Below are 26,868 nucleotides of genomic sequence, written 5' to 3' on the forward strand. Positions count from 1 at the left end.
GGCTGGAGTGGAGTGGGGCAATCTCGGCTTACTGCAAGCTCCACCTCCCAGGTTCACACCATTCTCCCGCCTCAGCCTCTGGAGTAGTTGGGACTACAGGCGCCTGCCACCACACCCATCTAATTTGTTTTAATTTTTATTTTTAGTAGAGACAGGGTTTCACCGTGTTGGCCAGGATAGTCTCAATCTCCTGACCTCGTGATCTGCCCGCCTTGACCTCCCAAAGTGCTGGGATTACAGGTGTAAGCCACCACGCCCAGCCACACTTGTGCTTTTCAAACCTCACTGTGCATCATAATCACATAGGGAACTCTTAGAAGCTACAAATGCCCAGGGCCTACCCCCAAGAGATTTAGTTTCAAATCTCTGGGGCCTAAGCATCACTTATCATTGCTGTTCTTAGACCAGCCAGATAATTCTGAAGTGCAATGAAGAAATGAGAGGCAGTACTTGACATCCCCTGCCCAGTGTAGATAAATAATTCAGCGTCTTAAAGGAAGCTGACAAAGCAGGATGCACAACAGAAGTCTCATGTCCTGAAATTTCCTCTACTGATTTCCCTTAAAAATTAGGTATAAACAATGTTCTCTTTTCCTCTAAATATTGTTCTATATATTCATATTATCCTATATTTAATATAATTCTACTTACAGTTAACATTCTATATTATAACAGAAGTTTTATGTTTTACTGTTATATCACTATTATAACTGAATAATTTTTTAATGTTTCTTTAAATTATGTCATAAAACTGTATGAACCTATATTGATGCATCCTTAGCACCCAAAGTCTATACTTTATATTGGTGCATTCTTGGTGCTGTACATTCTATAAATTTTAACAAATGTATACTGTGTCTACCATTACAGCAACACAATGTTGCTGTAATATTATATAGTATCATACTTTACTATATGTATCATACTTTATAGTGTACCCTAAAAGTTCTCTGTACTCTGCCTATTCATCTCTCCTTCCTCCCTAACCCTGGAAATCATTGATTTTTTTTTTACTGTCTCCACAGCTTTGCCTTATTCAGAATGTCATATAGTTGGAATCATACAGTATCACAGTCTTTTCAGATTGGCTTCTCTCACTTAGTAATATGCATTTAAGGTTCCCCTAGGTCTTTTTGAGGCTTGATAGCCCAGTTCTTTTTAGAGCTGAATAATAATCCACTGTCTGAATATATATCACAGTTTATGTACCCATTCACTGACTGAAAGATATCTTGGCTAAGGTTTGGTAATTACAAATAAAGCTGCTATAAGCATCCATGTGCAGACTTCTGTGTGTGCATAACTTTTCAATGTACATGGGTAAATGCTAAGGAGCACAACTACTAGATTGTACATTATATTTTAAATATTGTTACTTTCCTTTTTTTAGTTTTTTTTCTAATTATACAGAAGAGCCACTGCTGTTACTTACGAAGGAAAAATGAATTTTAATAGCTGGTTGAGACTAAAACTCCATTAAAACATTTTTTTTTTTCAAAAAAAGAAAGTTGGAATAAAATCATTGCCATGAACTTTAGAGAGCATTTTTAAAAAATGAAGATAAATAATCCAATATAGTAGTAAAAGAAAGACTTGCAATAAGAAGAAACCAAGACTAAGAAGAAGACATAATGTTGTAGGGATAAACTGGACCTAATCTTTGGAAGAAGAAATTAAATATATTATGATAGTGCTCAGAATTAATTTGACCAGTTTCACTTAGCATAAACAAAATCTTGTTACTTTTTCTCCCCTAACACCACAGAAACAGGCAAATACTATAATATCCAAGTAAGTACCAAAACCAAGTACTCTGACTTCTAATATAGTGTTTTACTTTAAAAATACCTACCTGTTTGAAATCACTGTACATAATCTTTCCAAGTTCAGGCTTTAATGTTGTAACTAAAAGGAAACACAGCAATAAATTAAGGCTAGAATTTATTTTAGGGCTGGTACTCTCAAAACTGTCTTGGCATTATGCATAAACAATATTTCAATTCAGATTTTGTTCTAATTTGCTAAAATGGAAACTATTATTATCTTTGCTATTTAACATGTACTTGGAGGACCAAGTGTTGTGGCTCATGTCTGTAATCCCAATGCTTTGGGAAGCCAAGGCAGGAGGATCATTTGAAGCTAGGAGTTCAAGATGAGCCTGGGCAGCATAGTGAGACCCTGTTTCTACAAAAAATGTACAACTAGGCAGACATGGCAGTGCACCTGTAGTCCTAGCTACTCCAGAGGCTGAGGTAGGAGGATTGAGCTCAAGAGTTCAAAGTTGCAGTGAGGTATGATCATGCCACTGTACTCCTGCCTGGGTGACAGAGCTAGACCCTGTCTCTAAAATAAATGAATACATAGTATTTGGAAAAAGACAAACACAGATTTTTATAATCTGTATAGGCCTAATGTAATTACTGAACCTCAACGTTCTTCTATTGCACTTTAAGGTGTGTGACAGATGTTCAGGAGGGTCAGATATTAAGTTTCTATCACTGGATCTGTGGGTGAAATTTTTCTAGTTCCTTCTCATTCAGTTATCCTCTAGTTCCTTCTCATTAAGCTTCATCAATCCTACACTAGCCTCTTTCCTATGACTTTTTGCTTTTCCTTCTCAAGTCCTACATATCTTATAACAAATACTGGCCTTGTGATTTATAGCAATTAGTCCAAACTTCACTCTACTTTGTCACAGTCTAATTTTGGAATGGCTTGATTTTATTTTTCAAGTTAATGGCATTCTGTGTCCTTTTAATGATGGCAGAGATCTTATCATACTCACCACTTTTAACCAAAGCTTCTTTTATATCTCATCTAGCTACCACAAGAGCCTACTAACTGGTTTTCTCAGACCCTTTCATGTCCCACGCCAATCCATTTTCTATATTTCAGGTGGAGAGCTCTGTGAGGAGCAAACCTAAGCATTTTATCCCTTGCTTAAATGCTTCCAATTGCTCTTAAGATATAAAAATCAAATACAGGCTAAATGGTCTATGTGACATGCTCTCTTACATCTCCAGGCTCATCTTGATTCTTTCCCTTACTTCATGTTCTCTAGACACACAAATCTACTCCCCGCCACCACTAAGCCTTTGTGTACATGCTATTTCCTCTGATTAAAGACCCTTCACCCTCCACTCTATTTTACTAATTAACTCGTAATTATTCCTCATATCTCAGTCCAAAAATCACACATCCTTAAGGAAGCCTAAGGCAGTCATCTACGCTCTTTCATAGTACCCTTGCATATTCCCTTATATTTATTAGTGATATATATGCCTTACTCCACTAGTCTACAAACTCAATACAAGTCAAAACAGTAACTGTTTCTGTTTATCAGTCTTTGTAATCCCAGAACCTAATGTGGCTCCAAAAATAAGTATCTGCTAAATGAATGAAAGTGTTCAACTCAGCCTTCCTGGTACTTATCACAGTGCCTGAAAAAGGGTAAGTGGTTCAAAAATCCTAACTAAACCAAATAAATGATTATGCGACAGAAAAATAAACGCAATAAAATAAGTGTCTAACCTGTTTAAGAAACTTTGCTGAGGGGTATAGAGGTTTCAAAGATTAATGGAAAATACAGCTGGGGAGGGTGGCTCACACCTATAATCCCAGCAATTTAGAAGGCCAAGGTGGGAGATCACTTGAGCCCAGGAGTTCAAGACCAGCTTGGGCAACATGGGGAAACCTCTGTCCCCACAAAAAAAAAAAAAAATTAGCCAAGCATGGTGGCACACACCTGTAGTCCAACTACATGGGAGGCTGATGCAGGGGGATGGCTTGAGCCTGGGCTGCAGTGAGCCATGATCATGCAACTGCACTTTGGCCTGTGCAACAGTAGTCTATCTGCCAAAAGTTTTTCACCTAAGGATACCCTCAGAGTTATCATTTTATTCATTCTCAGAGAAATACTAGTCTTTAAAAGTTTACCTCCACTCATTAAAATATACAATCAAATTATACTTACATGCGTAATCTGCAATTGCAGGTTTTGCATGAGAAACACGACTTAGCAAAGAGGATTTTCCAGCATTTGGGAATCTGAAACAAGAATATAAAATTATACACAAATGTCAATATTATTATCTCTGAATTCCTAACAGTTCAAGTAGCCTTCTTGAATATATTTGGGATTAAAAGTAGAATATAAATGTATTATAAATAATCTTGAAAAACTTGAGAACATACACTTATATAAAAGGTAAAGATAAATTCATGCTGGACACTGAAGATGTTTCAATATTTAAAGTGTATAATAATTATTCTTATTATGATTTAAAAATAAAAACTCGTTGGAAGTCATAGAAAAACAGAAAGAAATTAAAGAAAAAAAAGAAAAACACCAGCAACTTACTAACTCCAGCCATACACTGACAAAACATTACACTGTTTTGTAAACTGCTTTAAAAAAAATTTTTATAGACAGTTTCAAACATATACAAAAGTAGAGAGGTGTAATAAATTCCATTTAGCTATCACCCAGCTTCAACAAATATTAATACATTGGCAATATACTTCTTAAAATTTGGTTTGAACAGAAGTCCCAATAAGGTCTGTATGTTACAAATACCTGGTGTGTCTCAAATCTATTTTCAAGCTTCCCCTCCCATCTTGTTTCCCATCTGCAATTTAATTTTTAAAGAAACTGGGTCATTTGTCCTACAGAGTTTCTTTTCCAAAGTCTTCATTTTTCTACTAGCACCTACAAGGACACTTAACATGCTCTTTTTCCCTGTTTTCTGTAAAAAATTGGCAGTTTTTATAGAGTCTTAACCATGTTCAAGTTTTAATATTTTTTTGAAGGAAGTAGGGGAAAACTACTTTATAGTTGCTTGGCCTACTATTTAAAATGAATCATATAAGGTGAACACTTTTCAATGGTGAAGTGTAATTTACTTAACTAATTTCCTATTGATAGACATTTAGGTTGTCTACAATTTTTCACTCTAAATAACATTGTAAAAAATATGTATACAGGTAGACAGACACTGTTAATAGTCATCTCTGGGTGGTGGAATTCATAGACAACTTTATGCAAACAAGTGTGCATTTTTTTTTTGCTAAATAACTTTAAACAATGCAATGACTATCTTTAAACCTTTGCAACTTTTTTCATCTTTTCATAGCTTAATAGCTCATATCTTTTTATTTATTTATTTTTTGAGATGGAGTCTCACTCTGTTGCCTAGGCTGGCGTGCAGTGGCGTGATCTTGGCTCACTGCAAGCTCCACCTCCTGGTTCACGCCATTCTCCTGCCTCAGCTTCCCAAGTAGATGGGACTACAGGTGCGCGCCACAATGCCTGGCTAATTTTTTTTGTATTTTTAGTAGAGATGGGGTTTCACTGTATTAGCCAGGATGGTCTCAATCTCCTGACCTTGTGATCCGCCCACCTTGGCCTCCCAAAGTGCTGGGATTACAGGCGTGAGCCACCATGCCTGGCCTATTTCTTTTAGTGTTTTTATTTCAATAGCTTTAGGGGTACAAGTGTTTATTTGTTGTTGTTGTTACATGGATACATTGTGTACTGGTGAAGTCGAGGATTTTAGTGTACCCATCACCCAAGTAGTGTACATTGTACCCAACAGGTAGTTTTTCATCCCTCACCGTCCTCCTATCCTCCCTCCCTGAGTCTCCAATGTCCATTATACCACTCTGCATGCTTCTGTGTACCCACAGCTTAGCTCCCACTTATAAGCGACAATATGTGGCACTTGGTTTTCAGTTCCTGAGTTACTTCACTTAGGAAGATGTCTTCATTCTTTTTTATGGCTGAGTAATATTCTACGGTGTGTGTACATATAGATACACACACACACACACACACATTCAATTTTCTTCATTCATTGGTTGATGGGCTCTAAGGTTGATTCCATGTCTTTGCAATTCTAAATGATACTGTGATAAACATGTGTGCAGGTATCTTTTTAATATAATGACTTCTTTTCCTTTGGGTAGATATCCTGTAGTGGGATTGCTGGATGAAATGTTATTTCTACTTTCAGTTCTTTGAGAAATCTCCATACTGTTTTCCATATAGGTTGTACTAATTTGCATTCTCACTCAACAGTGAATTTTAGTGTACCCATCACCCAAGCAGTGTACACTGTACCCAATAGGTAGTTTTGCATCCCTCACTGCCCTCCTATCCTCCCTCCCTCTGAGTCTCCAATGTCCATTATACCACTCTATATGTCTTTGTAAGAGTTAAGTTCCAAGATGGCCAAATAGGAACAGCTCCAGTCTACAGCTCCCAGCAAGATCGACACAGAAGACAGGTGATTTCTGCATTTCCAACTGAGGTACCTGGTTCATCTCACTGGGACTCGTTGGGCAGTGGGTGCAGTGCACGGAGGGCGAACCGAAGCAGGGCGGGGTGTCGCCTCACCCGGGAAGCACAAGGGGTTGGGGGATTTCCCTTTCCTAGCCAAGGGAAGTTGTGACGGTCTGTACCTGGAGGAATGGTACACTCCTGCCTAAATACTGCGCTTTTCCCCAAGTCTTTGCAACCGGCAGACCAGGAAATATCCTCCCGTGCCAGGGTCAGCAGGCCCCAAGCCAATGGAGCTCTGCTCACTGCTAGCACAGCAGTCTGAGATTGACCTGCCATGAGCTGCAGCTTGGCAGGTGGAGGAGTGTTGTCTGCAATTGCTGAGGCTTGAGTAGGTGGTTTTGTGCTGATAGTGTAAACAAAGAGGCCTGGAAGCTCGAACTGGGTGGAGCCAACCACAGCTCAGCGAGGCCTACTGCCTCTCTAGATCCAACCTCTCTGGGCAAGGCATATCAGAAAAAATGGCAGTGGACAGCTTTGGCAGACCTTAACGTCCCTGTCTGACAGCTCTGAAGAGAGAGTGGTTCTCCCAGCATGGCGTTCAAGCTCTGAGAAGGGACAGACTGCCTCCTCAAGTGGGTCCCTGACCCCCGAGTAGCCTAACTGGGAGACACCTGTCAGTAGGGGCCAACAGACACCGCATACAGGCGGGTGCCCCTACAGGACGAAGCTTCCAGAGGAAGAATCAGGCAGCAATATTTGCTGTTGTGCAGCCTCCACTGGTGGTGATTCCCAGGCAAACAGGGTCTGGAGTGGACCTCCAGCAAACTCCAACAGACCTGCAGCTAAGAAGCCCGACTGTTAGAAGGAAAACTAACAAACAGAAAGGAATAGCATCAACATCAACAAAAAGCACATCCACACCAAAATCTCATCTGTAGGTCATCAACATCAAAGACCAAGGGTAGATGAAACCACAAAGATGGGGAGAAACCAGAGCAGAAAAGCTAAAAATTCCAAAAACCAGAGCGCCTCTTCTCCTCCAAAGGACTGCAGCTCCTCGCCAGCAACGGAACAAAACTGGACGGAGAATCAGTTTGACAAACTGAAAGAAGTAGGCTTCAGAAGGTCGGTAATAAAAATCTTCACTGAGCTAAAGGAGAATGTTCTAACCCATTGCAAAGAAGCTAAAAACCTTCAAAAAAGGTTAGACGAATGGCTAATTAGAACAAACAGTGTATAGAAGTCCTTAAATGACCTGATGGAGTTAAAACCACAGCAAGAGAACTTTGTGATGCATGCACAAGCTTCAATAGCTGATTGGATCAAGTGGAAGAAAGGATATCAGTGATTGAGATCAAATTAATGAAATAAAGCGAGAAGACAAGATTAAAGAAAAAAAGCTGAAAAGAAATAAACAAAGCCTCCAAGAAATATGGGACTATGTGAAAAGACCAAATCTATGTCTGATTGGTGTACCGTACCTGAAAGTGACTGGGAAAAAGTATCCAAGTTAGAAAACACTCTTCAGGATATTATTGAGGAGAAATTCCCCAACCTAGCAAAGCTGGCCAACATTCAAATTCAGAAAATACAGAGAAAAACATAAAGATACTCCTTGAGAAGAGCAACCCCAAGAGACACATAACTGTCAGATTCACCTAGGTTGAAATGAAGGAAAAAATGTTAAGGGCAGCCAGACAGAAAGGTAGGGTTACCCACAAAGGGAAGCCCATCAGACTAACAGCTGATCTCTTGGCAGAAACCCTATAAGCCAGAAGAGAGTGGGGTCCAATATTCAACATTCTTAAAGAAAAGAATTTTCAACCCAGAATTTCATATCCAGCCAAACTAAGATTCATAAGTGAAGGAGAAATAAAATCCTTTACAGACAAGCAAATGCTGAGAGATTTTGTCACCACTAGGCCTGCCTTACAAGAGCTTCTAAAGGAAGCACTAAACATGGAAAGGAACAACTAGTACCAGCCACTGCAAAAACATACTAAATTGTAAACACCACTGATGCTATAAAGAAACTGCATCAATTAACAGGCAAGATAACCAGCTAACATCATAATGGCAGGATCAAATTCACACATAACAATATTAACCTTAAATGTAAATGGGCTAAATGCCCCAACTAAAAGACAGACTGCCAAACTGGATAAAGGGTCAAGACCCATCGGTGTGCTGTACTCAGGAGACCCATCTCATGTGCAAAGACACAAATAGGCTCAAAATAAAGGGATAGAGGAAGATCTACCAAGCAAATGGAAAACAAAAAAAGGCAGGGGTTGCAATCCTAGTCTCTGATAAAACAGACTTTAAACCAACAAAGATCAAAAGAGACAAAGAAGGCCATTACATAATGGTAAAGGGATCAATTCAACAAAAAGAGCTAACGATCCTAAATATATATGCACCCAATACAACAGCACCCAGCTTCATAAAGCAAGTCCTTAGAGAGCTACAAAGAGACTTAGACTCCCACACAATAACAATGGGAGACTTTAACACCCCACTGTTAATATTAGATAAACGAGACAGAAGGTTAACAAGGATATCAAGGACTTGAACTCAGCTCTGGACCAACCGGACCTAATAGCCTTCAACAGAACTGTCCACCCCAAATCAACAGAATATATATTTTTCTCAGCACATCATACTTATTCTAAAATTGGCCACATAATTAGAAGTAAAACACTCCTCAGCAAATGCAAAAGAACAGGAAACACAAGAAACTGTCTCTCAGACCACAGTGCAATCAAATTAGAATTCAGGATTAAGAAACTCACTCAAAACCACACAACTACATGGAAACCGAACAACCTGCTCCTGAATGACTACTGGGTACATAACAAAATGAGGCAGAAACAAAGATGTTCTTTAAAACCAATGAGAACACAGACATAATGTATCAGAATCTCTGGGACACATTTAAAACAGTGTGGAGAGGGAAATGTATAGCACTACATGCCCACAAGAGAAAGCAGGAAGGATCTAAAATTGACACCCTAACATCACAATTAAAAGAACTAAAGAAGCAAGAGCAAACACATTCAAAAGCTAGCAGAAGGCAAGAAATAACTAAGATTAGAGCAGAACTGAAGGATATAGAGACACAAAATACCCTTCAAAAAAATCAATGAATCCAGGAGCTGATTTTTTGAAAAGATCAACAAAACTGATAGACCATTAGCAAGACTAATAAAGAGGAAAGGAGAGAAGAATCAAATAGACGCAATAAAAAATGATAAAGGGGATATCACTACCAATCCCACAGAAATACAAACTACCATCAGAGAATACTATAAGCAATTCTACACAAATAAACTGGAAAATCTAGAAGAAATGGATAAATTCCTGGACACATACACCCTCCCAAGACTAAAACAGGAAGAAGTTGAATCTCTGAATAGACCAGTAACAGGTGCTGAAATTGAGGCAATAATTAATAGCCTACCAACCAAAAAAAGTCCAGGACCAGGTGGATTCACAGCTCAATTATACCAGAGGTACAAATAGGAGCTGGTACCATTCCTTCTGAAACAATTCCAATCAAGAGAAAAGAGGGAATCCTCCAAACTGATTTCATGAGGCTAGCATCATCCTGATACCAAAGCCTGGCAGAGATACAACAACAACAACAAAAAGAGAATTCTAGGCCAATATCCCTGATGAACATCAATGTGAAAATCCTCAATAAAATACTGGCAAACCGAACCCAGCAGCACATCAAAAAGCTTATCCACCACGATCAAGCTGGCTTCATCTCTGGGATGCAAGGCTGGTTCAACATACAAAAATCAATAAACCTAATCCATCACATAAACAGAAGCAATGACAAAAATCACATGATTATCTCAACAGATGCAGAAAAGGCCTTTGAGAAAATTCAACGCCCTTCATGCTAAAAACTCTCAAGAAACTAGGTATCAACAGAATGTATCTCAAAATAATAAGAGCTATTTATGACAAAGCGACAGCCAATCTCATACCGAATAGGCAAAAACTGGAAGCATTCTCTTTGAAAACGGGCACAAGACAGGGATGCCCTCTCTTACCACTCCTATTAAACATAGTGTTGGAAGTTTTGGCCAGGGCAGTCAGGCAAGAGGAAGAAATAATGGTATTCAATTAGGAAAAGAGGAAGTCAACTTGTCCTGTTTGTAGATGACATGATTGTATATTTAGAAAACCCTATCATCTCAGCCCAAAATCTCCTTAATCTGATAAGCAACTTCAGCAAAGTCTCAGGATACAAAATCAATGTGCAAAAATCGGGGGTGGGGTTCCAAGATGGCTGAATAGGAACAGCTCCAGTCTACAGCTCCCAGTGTGAGTGACACAGAAGATGGGTGATTTCTGCATTTCCAACTGAGGTACTGGGTTCATCTCACTAGGGCTTCTTGGACAGTGGGTGCAGGACAGTGGGTGCAGCCCACTGAGTGTGAGCCGAAGCAGGGCAAGGCATCACCTCACTCAGGAAATGCAAGAGGTGAGGGAATTCCCTTTCCTAGCTAAGGGAAGCTGTGACAAATGGCACCTGGAAAATCGGGTCACTCCCACCCTAATACTGCATTTTTTTCAATGGTCTTAGCAAATGGCACAACAGGAGATTATATCCCACGCCTGGCTGGAGGGTCCCACGCTCATGGAGCCTGGCTCATTGCTAGCACAGCAGTCTGAGATCGAACTGCAAGGTGGCAGTGAGGCTTGGGGAGGGGCGCCCACCATTGCTCAGGCTTGAGTAGGCAAACAAAGCCACCTGGAAGCTCACATTGGGTGGAGCCCACCACAGCTCAAGGAGCACTGCTTGCCTCTGTAGACTCCATCTCCGGGGGCAGGGCACAGCCGAACAAAAGGCAGCAGAAACATCTGCAGACTTAAATGTCCCTGTCTGACAGCTTTGAAGAGAGTAGTGGTTCTCCCAGCATGGGGTTTGAGAACTGAGAACAGACAGACCGCCTCCTCAAGTGGGTCACTGAGCCCTGAGTAGCGAAACTGGGAGGCAACCCCCAGTAGGGGCAGGCTGACACCTGACACGGCCGGATACCCCTCTGAGACGAAGCTCCCAGAGGAACGATCAGGCAGTAACATTTGCTGTTCAGCAATATTCACTGTTCTGTTCTGTAGCCTCTGCTGCTGATACCCAGGCAAATAGGGTTTGGAGTGGACCTCCAGCAAACTCCAACAGACCTGCAGCTGAGGGTCCTGACTGTTAGAAGGAAAAGTAACAAACAGAAAGGACATCCACACCAAAACCCCATCTGTACATCACCATCATCAACGACCAAAGGTAGATAAAACCATAAAGATGGGGAAAAACAGAGCAGAAAAGCTGAAAATTCTAAAAATCAGAGCACCTCTCCCCTTCCAAAGGAATGCAGCTCCTTGCCAGCAATGGAACAAAGCTGGACGGAGAATGACTTTCATGAATTGAGAGAAGAAGGCTTCAGACAATCAAACTTCTCCGAGCAAAAGGAGGAAGTTCGAACCCATCACAAAGAAGCTAAAAACCTTGAAAAAAGATAAGATGAATGGCTAACTAGAATAACCAATGTAGAGAAGTTCTTAAATGACCCAATGGAGCTGAAACCCATGGCACGAGAACTATGTGATGAATGCACAAGCTTCAGTAGCCGATTCGATCAACTGGAAAAAAGGGTATAAGTGATTGAAGATCAAACGAATGAAATGAAGTGAGAAGAGAACTTTAGAGAAAAAAGAATAAAAAGAAACGAACAAAGCCTCGAAGAAATATGAGACTATGTGAAAAGACCAAATCTATGTCTGACTGGTGTACCTGAAAGTGACGGGGAGAATGGAACCAAGTTGGAAAACACTCTGCAGGATATTATGCAGGAGAATTTCCCCAACCTAGCAAGTCAGGCCAACATTCAAATTCAGGAAATACAGAGAACAACACAAAGATACTCTTCAAAAAGAGCAACTCCAAGACACATAATTGTCAGATTCATCAAAGTTGAAATGAAGGAAAAAATGTTAAGGGCGGCCAGAGAGAAAGGTCGGGTTACCCACAAAGGGAAGCACATCAGACTAACAGCTGATCTCTTGGCAGAAACTCTATAAGCCAGAAGAGATTGGGGGCCAATATTCAACATTCTTAAAGAAAAGAATTTTCAACCTAGAATTTCATATCCAGCCAAACTAAGCATCATAAGTGAAGGAGAAATAAAATCCTTTACAGACAAGCAAATGCTGAGAGATTTTGTCACCACTAGGCCTGCCCTAAAAGAGCTCCTGAAGGAAGCACTAAACATGGAAAAGAACAACCAGTACCAGCCACTGCAAAAACATGCCAAATTGTAAAGGCCATCAATGCTAGGAACAAACTGCATCAACTAACAAGCAAAATAACCAGCTAACATCATAATGACAGGATCAAATTCACACATAACAATACTAACCTTAAATGTAAATGGGCTAAATGCTCCAATTAAAAGACTCAGACTGGCAAATTGGATAAAGAGTCAAGACCCAAGAGTGTGCTGTATTCAGGAGGCCCATCTCACATGCAGAGACACACAGAGGCTTAAAATAAAGGGATGGAGGAAGATCTACCAAGCAAATGGAAAACAAAAAAAGGCAGGGGTTGCAACCCTAGTCTGTGATAAAACAGACTTTAAGCCAACAAAGATCAAAAGAGACAAAGAAGGCCATTACATAATGGTAAAGGGATCAATTCAACAAGAAGAGCTAACTATCCAAAATATACATGCACCCAATACAGGAGCACCCAGATTCATAAAGCAAGTCCTTACAGACCTACAAAGAGAATTAGACTCCCACACAACAATAATGGGAGACTTTAACACCCCACTGTCAACATTAGACAGATCAACGAGACAGAAAGTTAACAAGGATATCCAGGAACTGAACTCAGCTCTGCACCAAACGGACCTAATAGACATCTACAGAACTCTCCACTTCAAATCAACAGAATATACATTCTTCTCAGCACCACATTGCACTTAATCCAAAATTAACCACATAGTTGGAAGTAAAGCACTCCTTAGCAAATGTAAAAGAACATAAATTATAACAAACTGTCTCTCAGACCACAGTGAAATCAAATTAGAACTCAGGATTAAGAAACTCACTCAAAATCACTCAACTACATGGAAACTGAATAACCAGCTCCTGAATGACCACTGGGTAAATAATGAAATGAAGGCAGAAATAAAGATGTTCTTTGAAACCAATGAGAACAAAGACACAACATACCAGAATCTCTGGGACACATTTCAAGCAGTGTGTAGAGGGAAATTTATAGCACTAAATGCCCACAAGAGAAAGCAGGAAAGATCTAAAATTGACACCCTAACATCACAATTAAAAGACATAGAGAAGCAAGAGCAAACACATTCAAAAGCTAGCAGAAGGCAAGAAATAACTAAGATCAGAGCAGAACTGAAGGAGATAGAGACACAAAATACCCTTCAAAAAATCAATGAATCCAGGAGCTGGTTTTTTGAAAAGATCAACAAAATTGAGAGACCATTAGCAAGACTAATAAAGAGGAAAAGAGAGAAGAATCAAATAGACGCAATAAAAAATGATAAAGGGGATATCACCGCCAATCCCACAGAAATACAAACTACCATCAGAGAACACTATAAACAACTTTACACAAATAAATTAGAAAATCTAGATGAAATGGATAAATTCCTGGATACACACACTCTCCCAAGACTAAACCAGGAAGATGAATTCCTGAATAGACCAATAACAGGCTCTGAAATTGAGGCAATAATTAATAGCCTACCAACCAAAAAAAGTCCAGGACCAGAAGGATTCAAAGCCGAATTCTACCAGAGGTACAAGGAGGAGCTGGTACCATTCCTACCGAAACTATTCCAATCAACAGAAAAAGAGGGTATCCTCCCTAACTCATTTTATGAGGCCAGCACCATCCTGATACCAAAGCCTGTGAGACACAATGAAAAAGAGAATTCTAGGCCAATATGCCTGATGAACATCAATGCAAAAATCCTCAATAAAATACTGGCAAACCAAACCAAATCCAGCAGCACATCAAAAAGCTTATCCACCATGATCAAGTGGGCTTCATCCCTGGGATGCAAGGCTGGTTCAACATACTCAAGTCAATAAACGTAATCCAGCATATAAACAGAACCAATGACAAAAACCACATGATTATCTCAATAGATGCAGAAAAGGCCTTTGACAAAATTCAACAGCTCTTCATGCTGAAAACTCTCAATAAATTCAGTACTGATGGAACATATCTCGAAATAATAAGAGCTATTTATGACAGATCCACAGTCAATATCATACTGAATGGGCAAAAACTGGAAGCATTCCCTTTGAAAACTGGCACAACACAGGGATGCCCTCTCTCACCACTCCTATTCAACATAGTGCTGGAAGTTGTGGCCAGGGCAATCAGGAAGGGGAAAGAAATAAAGGGTACTCAATTAGGAAAACAGGAAGTCAAATTGTCCCTGTCTGCAGATGACATGATTGTTTATTTAGAAAACCCCATCATCTTAGTCCAAATCTCCTTAAGCTGATAGGCAACTTCAGCAAAGTCTCAGGATACAAAATCAATGTGCAAAAATCACAAGCATTCCTATGCACCAACAACAAACAGAGAGCCAAATCATGAGTGAACTCCCATTCACAATTGCTTCAAAGAGAATAAAATACCTAGGAATCCAACTTACAAGGGACGTGAAGGACCTCTTCAAGGACCACTACAAACCACTGCTCAATGAAATAAAAGAGGACACAAACAAATGGAGGAACATTCCATGCTCATAGGTGGGAAGAATCGATATTGTGAAAATGGCCATACTGCCCAAAGTAATTTATAGATTCAATGCCATCCCCATCAAGCTACCAATGACTTTCTTCACAGAATTGGAAACAACTACTTTAAAGTTCATATGGAAAAAAAAAGAGCCCCATTGCCAAGTCAATCCAAAGCAAAAGAACAAAGCTGGAGGCATCACTCTGACTTCAAACTATACTACAAGGCTACAGTAACCAAAACAGCATGGTACTGGTACCAAAACAGATATAGACCAATGGAACAGAATAGAGCCCTCGGAAATAATAACACACATCTTTAACCATCTGATCTTTGACAACCCTGACAAAAACAAGAAATGGGGAAATGATTCCCTATTTAATAAATGGTGCTGGGAAAACTGGCTAGCCATATGGAGAAAGCTGAAACTGGATCCCTTCCTTACACCTTATACAAAAATTAATTCAAGATGGATTAAAGACTTACATGTTAGACCTAAAACCATAAAAACCCTAGAAGAAAACTTAGGCAACACCATTCAGGACATAGGCATGGGCAAGGACTTCATGTCTAAAACACTAAAAGCAATGGCAACAAAACCAAAATTGACAAATGGGATCTAATTAAACTAAAGAGCTTCTGCACAGCAAAAGAAACTACCATCAGAGTGAACAGGCAACCTACAGAATGGGAGAAAACTTTTGCAATCTACTCATCTGATAAAGGGCTAATATCCAGAATCTACAAAGAACTCAAGCAAATTTACAAGAAAAAAACAACCCCATCAAAAAGTGGGCAAAGGATATGAACAGACACTTCTCAAAAAAAGATATTTATGCAGCCAACAAACACATGAAAAAATGCTCATCATCACTGGCCATCAGAAATGCAAACCAAAACCACAATGAGATACCATCTCACACCAGTTAGAATGGCGATCCTTGAAAATTCAGGAAACAACAGGTGCTGGAGAGGATGTGGAGAAATAGGAACACTTTTACACTGTTGGTGGGACTGTAAAGTAGTTCAACCATTGTGGAAGACAGTGTGGCGATTCCTCAAGGATCTAGAACTAGAAATACCATTTGACCCAGCCATCCCATTACTGGGTATATACCCAAAGTATTATAAATCATGCTGCTATAAAGACACATGCACACATGTGTTTATTGCAGCACTATTCACAATAGTAAAGACTTGGAACCAACCCAAATGTCCATCAATGATAGACTGAATTAAGAAAATGTGGCACATATACACCATGGAATGGTATGCAGCCTTAAAAAAAGATGAGTTCATGTCCTTTGCAGGGACACGGATGAAGCTGGAAACCATCATTCTCAGCAAACTACCATAAGGAAAGAAAGCCAAACATTGCATGTTCTCACTCTTAAGTGGGAGCTGAACAAGGAACACACGGACACAGGGTGGGGAACATCACACCGGGGCCTGTCAGGGGGTGGGGGTCTGGGGGAGGAATAGCCTTAGGAGAAATACCTAATGTAAATGACGAGTTGGTGGGTGCAGCAAACCAACATGGCACATGTATACCTATGTAAGAAACCTGCTTGTTGTGCATACCCTAGTACTTAAAGTATAATAAAAAAATTTTTTTAAGAAAAAGAAGAGAGGCCGGGTATGGTGGCTCATGCCTGTAATCCTAGCACTTTGGGAGGCCGAGGCGGGTGGATCACGAGGTCAGGATACTGAGACCATGGTGAAACCCCGTCTCTACTAAAAATACAAAAAAAATTAGCCGGGCATGGTGGCTGGCGCCTGTAGTCCCAGCTACTTGGGAGGCTGAGGCAGTAGAATGGCGTAAACCCGGGAGATGGAGCCTGCAGTGAGCCAAGATCGCGCCACTGCACTCCAGCCTGGACGACAGAGCAAGACTCCATCTTAAAAAAAAAAAAAAAGAAGAGTATGAGTTCTCTTTTCACCACATCTATGTCAGCACGTATTGTTTTTTGACTTTTCCATAATGACCATTCTAAGTTGGTAAATCATTGTGGTTTTAATATGCATTTCCCTGAGTATTAGTGATGTTGAACATTTTCTTATACGTTTATTGGACATTTGTATGCATATCTTCTTTTGAGAAATGTCCACGTCATTTGTCCACTTTTTAACGTAATTGTTTTTTCCTTGCTGATTTGAGTTCCTTGCAGACTCTGTATATTAGTCCTCTGTTAGATGCATAGTTTCCAAATACTTTCTCCCATTCTGTAGGCTGTTTACTCTGTTGATTCTTTCTTTTGCCGTGCAGAGGATTTTTACTTTAATTAGGTCCCGTTTATGTATTTTTGTTGCATTTGGTTTGAGATCTTAGTCATAAATTTTTTGTCTAGGCCAACGTCCAGAAGGGTTTTTCCTAAGTGTTCTAGAATTTTTATAATTTCAGGTCTTAGATTAAAATCTTTAATCTATCCTGAGTTAATTTTTGTATATAATGAGAGATATGAATCCAGTTTCATTATTCTACGTTTGGATATCCAATTTTCCCAGCATCATTTTTTGAATAGGGTATCCTTTCCCCAGTTTATGTTTTTGTGTGCTTTGTTGACAATCAGTTGGTCTTAAGTATGCGGTTTTATTTCTGGGTTCTCTACTCTGTTCCACTGGTCTAAGTACCTACTTCTATACCAATACCATGCTGTTTTGGTTACTATAACCTTGTAATATAATTTGAAGTCAGGTAATATGATTCCTCAAGATTTGTTCATTTTGCTTAGGATTGCTTTGGCTAGTCAGGCTTTTTTGATTCCATATGAAAATACTATGAAAAATAATATTGGTATTTAAATGGAAATTGTATTGAATCTGTAGATTGCTCTGGGGAGTATGGTCATTTTCACAGTACTGATTCTTCCAATCCGTGAACATGGGATGTATTTCTATTTGTTTGTGTCATCTATGATTTCTTTCAGCAGTGTTCTGTAGTTCTCCTTGTAGAGATCTTTCTCGACCTTGGTTAGGTATATTCTTATTTTATTTTTTGTAGCTATTGTAAAAGGGATTGAGTTCTTGATTTAATTCTCAGCTTGGTTGTTGTTGGTGTACAGCAGTGCTTTTGATTTGTGTATACTGATTTTGTAACCTGAGAGTTTACTGAATTCATTTATCAAATCTAGAAGTCTTTTGAAGGAGTCTCTAGGGTTTTCAAGGTATAAGATCATATGGTTGGCAAACAGATAGTTTGACTTCCTTCTTTCCAGTTTGAATGCCCTTTTTTTCTCTTGCCTGATTGTTCTGGCTAGGACTTCTCTTCGCAAACGTCTTTGATTTCTTTCTTGGAATAAATGTCTACATGAAGAAATACTAGATGAAATATATGCTCATTTTAAAGGCTTTTGATTATACTGCTAAATTTCCCTTAAGAAAGGCCCACCATGACGGCCGGGCGCGGTGGCTCACGCTTGTAATCCCAGCACTTTGGGAGGCCGAGGCGGGCGGATCACCAGGTCAGGAGATCGAGACCACGGTGAAACCCCGTCTCTACTAAAAATACAAAAAATTAGCCAGGCATGGTGGCGGGCGCCTGTAGTCCCAGCTACTCAGAGATGCTGAGGCAGGAGAATGGTGTGAACCCAGGAGGCGGAGCTTGCTGTGAGCTGAGATTGCGCCACTGCACTCCAGCCTGGGCGACAGAGCGAGACTCCGTCTCAAAAAAAAAAAAAAAAGAAAGGCCCACCATGTATGAAAGACAGTACTAGGAATGGGAGTTGCTTAAAACATACATTGCTAAATCTCATTCATATATTTTCATTAAATTTATCCAACAAATATTTATTGAGCACTGACTTTGTATCAGGCAACATACTGAGCAATGAGACAAAATGATTTCCGCCTTCAGAGTTCTTATTCAAATTTGAAGATGGTATTTCAAAAACTCTGCCAAACTTTCATTTGGAATAATGGTGGAATACTCTGCAAATATTAATTTGGAATTCTATAAAAACATATAAGCTGGAGGTATTTCAACAATTTCCCTCATTAAAGAAATCTTTATGTAATGAATTTAAAATAAAATTAGGTGTGGTTTCTTAATGACTTGTTTCTCCTGGAGCATATATTTTTTTCATACCCTGTTTCATCCAGGTTCTTATAGCTTTTGAAAAGCAAACTGCAGCCATTTTTGTCCATAATTATCACTAGCTGGACTTGCTTGTTTCCAACATCCTCATATTTTCATAATGATTGAGCATATAATGCAAGCAACTATTTCCAAGAAGATCAAAGTATGAATAGAAAGATGATGCTAATGATTGAAGAATAGATATTTGAAATTTTTTCTTGAAAATTTTAGAGGCTAAAATCCAACCTATGCAAAGATCAGATTTGACAACAGCAGCACAAATCTGTTAGTTGTACAATAACTTTCTTCTATGATTCAGTCCATTTCCAAAACCAGCTAAAAGGATATCTACTTATACCAGTATTCATAGTAGTAGCTCTTCAAGAATAGTTGCCTAATTTAAAAACACTAGGAACATTCCACTTAAAAATCTTTTCCCCCCATTCTCATTTGATATGCTTAAGGATCTTGATGCTTTAATTACTGACAGATTTCAAACCTACTTCTGAAAAGCCTAGTATTTCATTATATGCAGTTTTCCAATAAGTTGGCAATATAACGATGATGAAGATAGCAGCTACAATTCATTGAACGTACAAAAATGCAAAGCATGTATTCTGCTGTAAATGCATTATCTTACCCACCAACATTTTAAGGAAAGACCTATCTCCATACACTATTAAAGAAGAGACAACAAATGACGTGGTGAAAAGAAAAAAACTATAGTGAAGGAAGAATGAGAGAAAAGAAAAGAAAAAAAAGAAGAGAAAACAAGGGCTTAGAGAGGCTGTATAATTTACCCAAGACCAGCTGGCCAGTCTCCAGAGAATTTGAGATCCTAACCTAAATAGTCTAACCTGAGTCCTCCATGCCACTCCACTTTTATGACTAAGCCGTGCTAGGCTCCTCTTAGACTGTAAAGTTGTCTCTTCAGAACTTGAAACATTTTTATGCTAAAAGCAATTGTGATTGGCTGGACTGCCAGTCTTGTCCACAATACCTTATTAAGCCCATAATGTTCCTAAAAATACAGATTATAGAACTTACATCTAATAACTCTCATAACTGTGCTTTATTGAAAAAAATAAATGTGAATGGCAAGCCAGGATCACATCTTTCCTTGTTATAATTTTAGCAGGAATGAGGCCTCTGTGAACCCTAAACCAATGGTGGTAAGCTCTAACGGCTGGTCAGGCAGGGCAAAAGGTGAGGGATTCAGACTTACGAGTCTGGTAAAGAAGCAGTGAGATGACTGAAGAGGAAGATGAAAAGAACTTAGAAGCTATGGGGAAGCAAAAAATAGAACAAGGAATTTGGAGTAGGACAGTAATAAGGCAGTTTTCCTTATCTTGTCCTTAAGCTTTCCATCTGAATAACTGTGTAATACTGTGATAGGGCCGGAGGGAGAGGACAGGAGGGAGGGGGGATGGGGAAGAGAGAGCAAATGCAAATTGAAGTTTTCTCTTCCTTTAGGTATTCTGTATCTTGCTATCTATCCCCTTCTAGTGAGCAGCTGCACTGCAAACCCTACAGCTAAACAGCATTTTTCTTTTATTTTTTTAATAAACAACAGAAATTTATTGTCTCAGAGTTTTGGAAGCTACAAGTTTATGTTTAAGGTGTAGGTAGTGTTGGTTCTTTCTGAGTCTGTAAGAATCTGTTCCATGTCTCTCTACCAGCTTCTGATAGTGTCAGGCTTTCCTTGGCTTGTAGACGGCTTACTCCCCATGTCTTCCCATCATCTTCCATCTGTGTGTGTCTGCCTCTCCGTCTGTATTTCCATTTTGTATAAGGATACCAGTCACACTGGATTAAGACCCAGACTTATGACCTCATCTTAAGTTGACCATCTGCAAAGACGGTATTTTCTTTTTTTTCTTTTCTATTATTATACTTCAAGTTTTAGGGTACATGTGCACAATGTGCAGGTTTGTTACATATATATCCATGTGCCATGTTGGTGTGCTGCACCCATTAACTCGTCATTTAGCATTAGGTATATCTCCCAATGCTGTCCTTTCCCCCTCCCCCCACCCCACAACAGTCCCCGGAGTGTGATGTTCCCCTTCCTGTGTCCATGTGTTCTCATTGTTCAATTCCCACCTACCAGTGAGAACATGCGGTGTTTGGTTTTTTGTCCTTGTGAGAGTTTACTGAGAATGATGGTTTTCAGTTTCATCCATGTCCCTACAAAGGACATGAACTCATCATTTTTTATGGCTGCATAGTATTCCATGGTGTATATGTGCCACTTTTTCTTAATCCAGTCTATCGTTGTTGGGCATTTGGGTTGGTTCCAAGTTTTTGCTATTGTGAATAGTGCCGCAATAAACATATGTGTGCATGTGTCTTTATAGCAGCATGATTTATAGTCCTTTGGGTATATACCCAGTAATGGGATAGCTGGGTCAAATGGTATTTCTAGTTCTAGATCCCTGAGAAATCGCCACACTGACTTTCACAATAGTTGAACTAGTTTACAGTCCCACCAACAGTGTAAAAGTGTTCCTATTTCTCCACATCCTCTCCAGCACCTATTGTTTCCTGACTTTATAATGATGGCCATTCTAACTGGTGTGAGATGGTATCTCACTGTGGTTTTGATTTGCATTTCTCTGATGGCCAGTGATGATGAGCATTTTTTTGTGTGTTTTTTGGCTGCATAAATGTCTTCTTTTGAGAAGTGTCTGTTCATGTCCTTCGCCCACTTTTTGATGGGGTTGTTTTTTTCTTGTAAATTTGTTTGAGTTCATTGTAGATTCTGGATATTAGCCCTTTGTCAGATGAGTAGGTTGCGAAAATTTTCTCCCATTCTGTAGGTTGCCTGTTCACTCTGATGGTAGTTCTTTTTGCTGTGCAGAAGCTCTTCAGTTTAATTAGATCCTATTTGTCAATTTTGGCTTTTGTTGCCATTGCTTTTGATGTTTTACACATGAAGTCCTTGCCCATGCCCATGTCCTGAATGGTATTGCCTAGGTTTTCTTCTAGGGTTTTTATGGTTTTAGGTCTAACATGTAAGTCTTTAATCCATCTTGTATTAATTGTTGTATAAGGTGTAAGGAAGGGATCCAGTTTCAGCTTTCTCCATATGGCTAGCCAGTTTTCCCAGCACCATTTATTAAATAGGGAATCATTTCCCCATTGCTTGTTTTTGTCAGGTTTGTCAAAGATCAGATAGTTGTAGATATGTGGCATTATTTCTGAGGGCTCTGTTCTGTTCCATTGATCTATGTCTCCATTTTGGTACCAGTATCATGCTGTTTTGGTTACTACAGCCTTGTAGTATAGTTTGAAGTCAGGTAGCGTGATGCCTCCATCTTTGTTCTTTTGGCTTAGGATTGACTTGGTGATGCAGGCTCTTTTTTGGTTCCATATGAACTTTAAAGTAGTTGTTTCCAATTCTGTGAAGAAAGTCATTGGTAGCTTGATGGGGATGGCATTGAATCTATAAATTACCTTGTGCAGTATGGCCATTTTCACAATATTGATTCTTCCCACCCATGAGCATGGAATGTTCTTCCATTTGTTTGTATCCTCTTTTATTTCATTGAGCAGTGGTTTGTAGTTGTCCTTGAAGAGGTCCTTCACGTCCCTTGTAAGTTGGATTCTTAGGTATTTTATTCTCTTTGAAGCAATTGTGAATGGGAGTTCACTCATGATTTGGCTGTTTGTGATTGGTGTACAAGAATGCTTGAGATTTTTGTATATTGATTTTGTATCCTGAGACTTTGCTGAAGTTGCTTATCAGCTTGAGGAGATTTTGGGCTGAGACAATGGGGTTTTCTAGATATACAATCATGTCATCTGCAAACAGGGACAGTTTGACTTCTTCTTTTCCTAATTGAATACCCTTTATTTCCTTCTCCTGCCTAATTGCCCTGGCCAGAACTTCCAACATTATGTTGAATAGGAGTGGTGAGAGAGGGCATCCCTGTCTTGTGCCCATTTTCAAAGGGAATGCTTCCAGTTTTTGCCCATTGAGTATGATATTGGCTCTGGGTCTGTCATAGATAGCTCTTACTATTTTGAGATACGTCCCATCAATACCTAATTTATTGAGAGTTTTTAGCATGAAGCGTTGTTGAATTTTGTCAAAGGACTTTTCTGCATCTACTGAGATAATCATGTGGCTTTTGTCTTTGGTTCTGTTTATATGCTGGATTACATTTATTGATTTGCGTATAAGGCTGGTGGAAGAGGACACTCTTGTGAGGTCTACAGTGCTGAGACTAGATAGATCCTAAGCAGAGGCAAGAAGGATATACAAACAGTCATAGCAGGATTCAATTTAGCGGCAACAGTGCGTTAAGTCTGAGGATTGAGGTTGAATGTACTGGTCTTTAGCCATTTGATTAATGATACTTTAATGTCTCTATTAAGATCCAAGAGAGTTACATTGATCATTTTTCCCTTTTTATTTCCTTCTATATATTTTTAATAATAATATGGTTTGGATTTATTATTCTTTAATATCTGGTAGCATTATTTAACCTTCTTATAAAATTGCATTTGATTGATTTTTCTTTATTCATTCTCTAACATTCTCACCGATCTGTTCAATTACTCTGGTCTTAATTTTATAAATAAGCAGTAACTGAAACTCTATGTTGGCAATTTGAAAATAATATTTAGCAGCATATTTTCCTAGTACATACACAACACACAAATTCCATAAATTAGAAATAATTATGGCCCCAAATTACCATTTACATTTATTTCGTATTCAAGAACTATCTCTCTGAAAGTATAATAATAAAAATATGAACAATACTTACCCTACTAGACCTACATCAGCTATAAGTTTTAGATCAAGGTGAATTATTCGTTTCTGGCCTTTCAGTGGTAAGAAATTTGTAAGTAATTTACCACCAAGACCTCCTTCAGCTACCAAAATTCTTTCATTCTCTTTATTGAGTTCTCCTTAAAAAGAGGGAGAGAAATACTTACAGCAAAGATTAATAAGTGAAATCACTAATGCAATATATTTCTTTCAGAAATACAGGCAAGGAAATTCAAAATTACAAATCTATGGATTAGTAAGTGGAATCATTAATGTAATATTTTACTTTCAAAAATACATGCCAGGAAATTCTCAATTACAAATCTATAATTAATAAGTAGAATCATTAATGTAATTATTGTTCTTTCAGAAAAACAGTCCAGGAAATTCCAATTTACAAATCTATTAAAAGTTTGACCCCAGAAAAACACTTCAGTAAGCAACTGAAAAGAGTCTAGTTATACATTTTAAGACCAAGTAAGAACTCTAACATCTTTAAAACAATCTTAAATCTAGTAGTCAATTTAACTTTTATAAGTTTTAAAAATGCTCTCTTATAGAGTAGTAGCTAAAATTTGGTTAAAAAATCTTCTGAAACTCAAGAGAAGCTATTTCATTGTTCATTTTAGAAAATGTGCAGTTTTTACAACTTTCAGAGTTATAGTACACTCACCTATAATTTTACCATTTTCATCAGTTACTGAAATACCCACAGGTACAGGGATTTCACAGTCTTTTCCTTTGGAGCCTTTCAGTGCACTAATTCTACCAAAAAAAAGTATATATATATATATATGTATATGTATGTGTGTGTGTATATATATACACACACACACACACAAAATGGTTTACAAAGAAGAGTAGCAATCAATTCTCTGGTTAATGCAGATGTTCAATGGTCAAACACAGGGTTTAAAAAACTAAAATTATCCCTAATTATTTCTTTGCATTTTAGACTATTATATCCCACTAAAATGGCATTAGGTAATGATTTAAGTTACTAAGCTAACCACCAAAGGTCATTTTAACCCGAAACTAAAATATTGCAACCATGAAATGAAGAGATTATTGCTACAATACAAATAGGGTAGAAAAAGCCAGGCATGGTGGCTCACGCCTGTAATCTCAGCATTTTGGGAGGCCGAGGCAAGAGGATCTCTTGAGTCCAGGAGTTCAAGGCCAGCCTGAACACCATAGCATGACCCCATTTCTACAAAAAAAAAAAAAAAAAAAATTTTAAAAATTAGCTGGGCATGGTGGCACACACCTGTAGTCTCAGCTACTTGGGAGGCAGAGGTGAGAGGATCACTTGAGCCTGAAAGGTAGAGGCTGCAGTGAGCTATAATAGTGCCCACTACACTCAGCCTAGGCAACAGAATAAGACTCTGTCTCAAAAAAAAAAGAAAAAAATGAATCTATAAAATCCACCAAACAGCAAAGCTTCTAAAAAACTAACCTCAAATGAGAGTACTTACATTATAGAAGGCAAATCTGGCTACTCTTAAACTGCTCATAAAAGAAAAAATTAGGCCGGGCGCGGTGGCTCACGCTTGTAATCCCAGCACTTTGGGAGGCCGAGGCGGGCGGATCATGAGGTCAGGAGATCGAGACCACGGTGAAACCCTGTCTCTACTAAAAATACAAAAAAATTAGCCGGGCGTGGTGGCGGGCGCCTGTAGTCCCAGCTACTCGGAGAGGCTGAGGCAGGAGAATGGCGTGAACCTGGGAGGCGGAGGTTGCAGTGAGCCGAGATCGCGCCACTACTGCACTCCAGCCTGGGCGACAGAGCGAGACTCCGTCTCAAAAAAAAAAAAAAAAAAAAAAAAGAATAAATTAGTACAAATGTTTTAGTAATTCTACTTCTGGGAATTTATCAAAATAATAATTGAACAAACATGTAAAATAGTTTCTACACAGAATGCTGCACTGTGGTTATAATCGTAAAAAAAAAATCAACAATAACCTAAATAGACACATGACAAAATAAATTATTATTTATTATGCAGGTATTCTGAATAATTTTGACATGTGAAAAAAAGTAAAAATAGCAGATTGTAAAATACTGTACTCTCATTTTTGTATTCTAAAATTTTAGGCACATAATTGCATTTGTGTAAACACACAGAAAAGTCTTAGAAAAGTCAAGAAAAGGTTAATAGTGGTTATCTTGCCTTCTAATGGTGGTGGGGTAGAGTAGCATGGTTAAGACTAAGAAAGTTTTCTTATAGGTTGTCAAAGATAATTTTAGAAGAAAACAGTGGGAATTCAGATAATTTTCGGTTTCTACAGGGGAAGTGCAAAAAGAATACAGATAGACATTGGGAAAAGGAATGGATAAAAAGTTTTAAAACTCTGAAATATTTTTAGTATCAGTCTTTTATGAGTTGAGACATTTTAGGCTTTTGCTCAGTTGTAAATACAGGAAATAATTTACTTCAAATTAACAATTAAGTTTTTATTTTGTAACTTAAAAAGATTTCCAGAAGGGTTTGATTTTCTAAAATTTAAGTCATTCAGTAATTACTTACTTGCTGTTTGCTCCTACTCCAGCCACAAACCGTTTCTGAGGATACTTGTCTTTAAGTTGTTTTAAAGTCATTCTGTTCTGGGCTACAACCCAGACGTCACCACCTTTTCCACCTTCTCCACCTAAACGAGGATAACCCATTCCACCAGATCCTCCCCTGGTGAAGAGTCTTAGGTTATCAATGAAATTTCCATACTTAAAAAAAAAAAAGAAAGAACATTTGTATACCAAGTGTATCATCTTGGAACCCCTTTCTAGTTCTTTCTTCCACTAAAATTTCTTTTAAAAAAATCGTTTGGCCAACTTGGCGAAACATGAAAAATACAACAGACAAACCAACCAACCAACTCAGTGACAACAGAACAGGTCTACCCTGGAGTCATACTCTAATTTTTTCTATTTTCCTCCCTTT

General features: G+C 38.7%; 1 protein-coding gene and 1 long non-coding RNA gene across 5 annotated transcripts in view; one reads left to right on the forward strand and one right to left on the reverse strand.

Annotated features, from left to right (window-relative positions):
* The window catches only part of LOC129479521 (uncharacterized), a 57,206-nt gene that overhangs the window by 15,435 nt on the left and 14,903 nt on the right, over positions 1-26,868 (forward strand). The window lies entirely within an intron of this gene.
* The window catches only part of GTPBP10 (GTP binding protein 10), a 43,339-nt gene that overhangs the window by 10,129 nt on the left and 6,342 nt on the right, over positions 1-26,868 (reverse strand). For 2 of the 3 annotated variants that reach the window (XM_055272777.2, XM_063636410.1), the window contains exons 2-6: positions 26,458-26,651; positions 24,603-24,694; positions 23,925-24,069; positions 3,974-4,047; positions 1,853-1,905 (exon numbers count right to left, since the gene is read on the reverse strand). In XM_055272777.2, the coding sequence (XP_055128752.1) occupies positions 1,853-1,905; positions 3,974-4,047; positions 23,925-24,069; positions 24,603-24,694; positions 26,458-26,651 (558 nt within the window). The remainder of the gene's footprint in view (positions 1-1,852; positions 1,906-3,973; positions 4,048-23,924; positions 24,070-24,602; positions 24,695-26,457; positions 26,652-26,868) is intronic. The other variant, XM_055272780.2, reaches the window with a different exon arrangement.

This window comes from Symphalangus syndactylus, chromosome 3 (genome assembly GCF_028878055.3).
Source record: "Symphalangus syndactylus isolate Jambi chromosome 3, NHGRI_mSymSyn1-v2.1_pri, whole genome shotgun sequence".
Lineage (NCBI taxonomy): Eukaryota > Metazoa > Chordata > Mammalia > Primates > Hylobatidae > Symphalangus > Symphalangus syndactylus.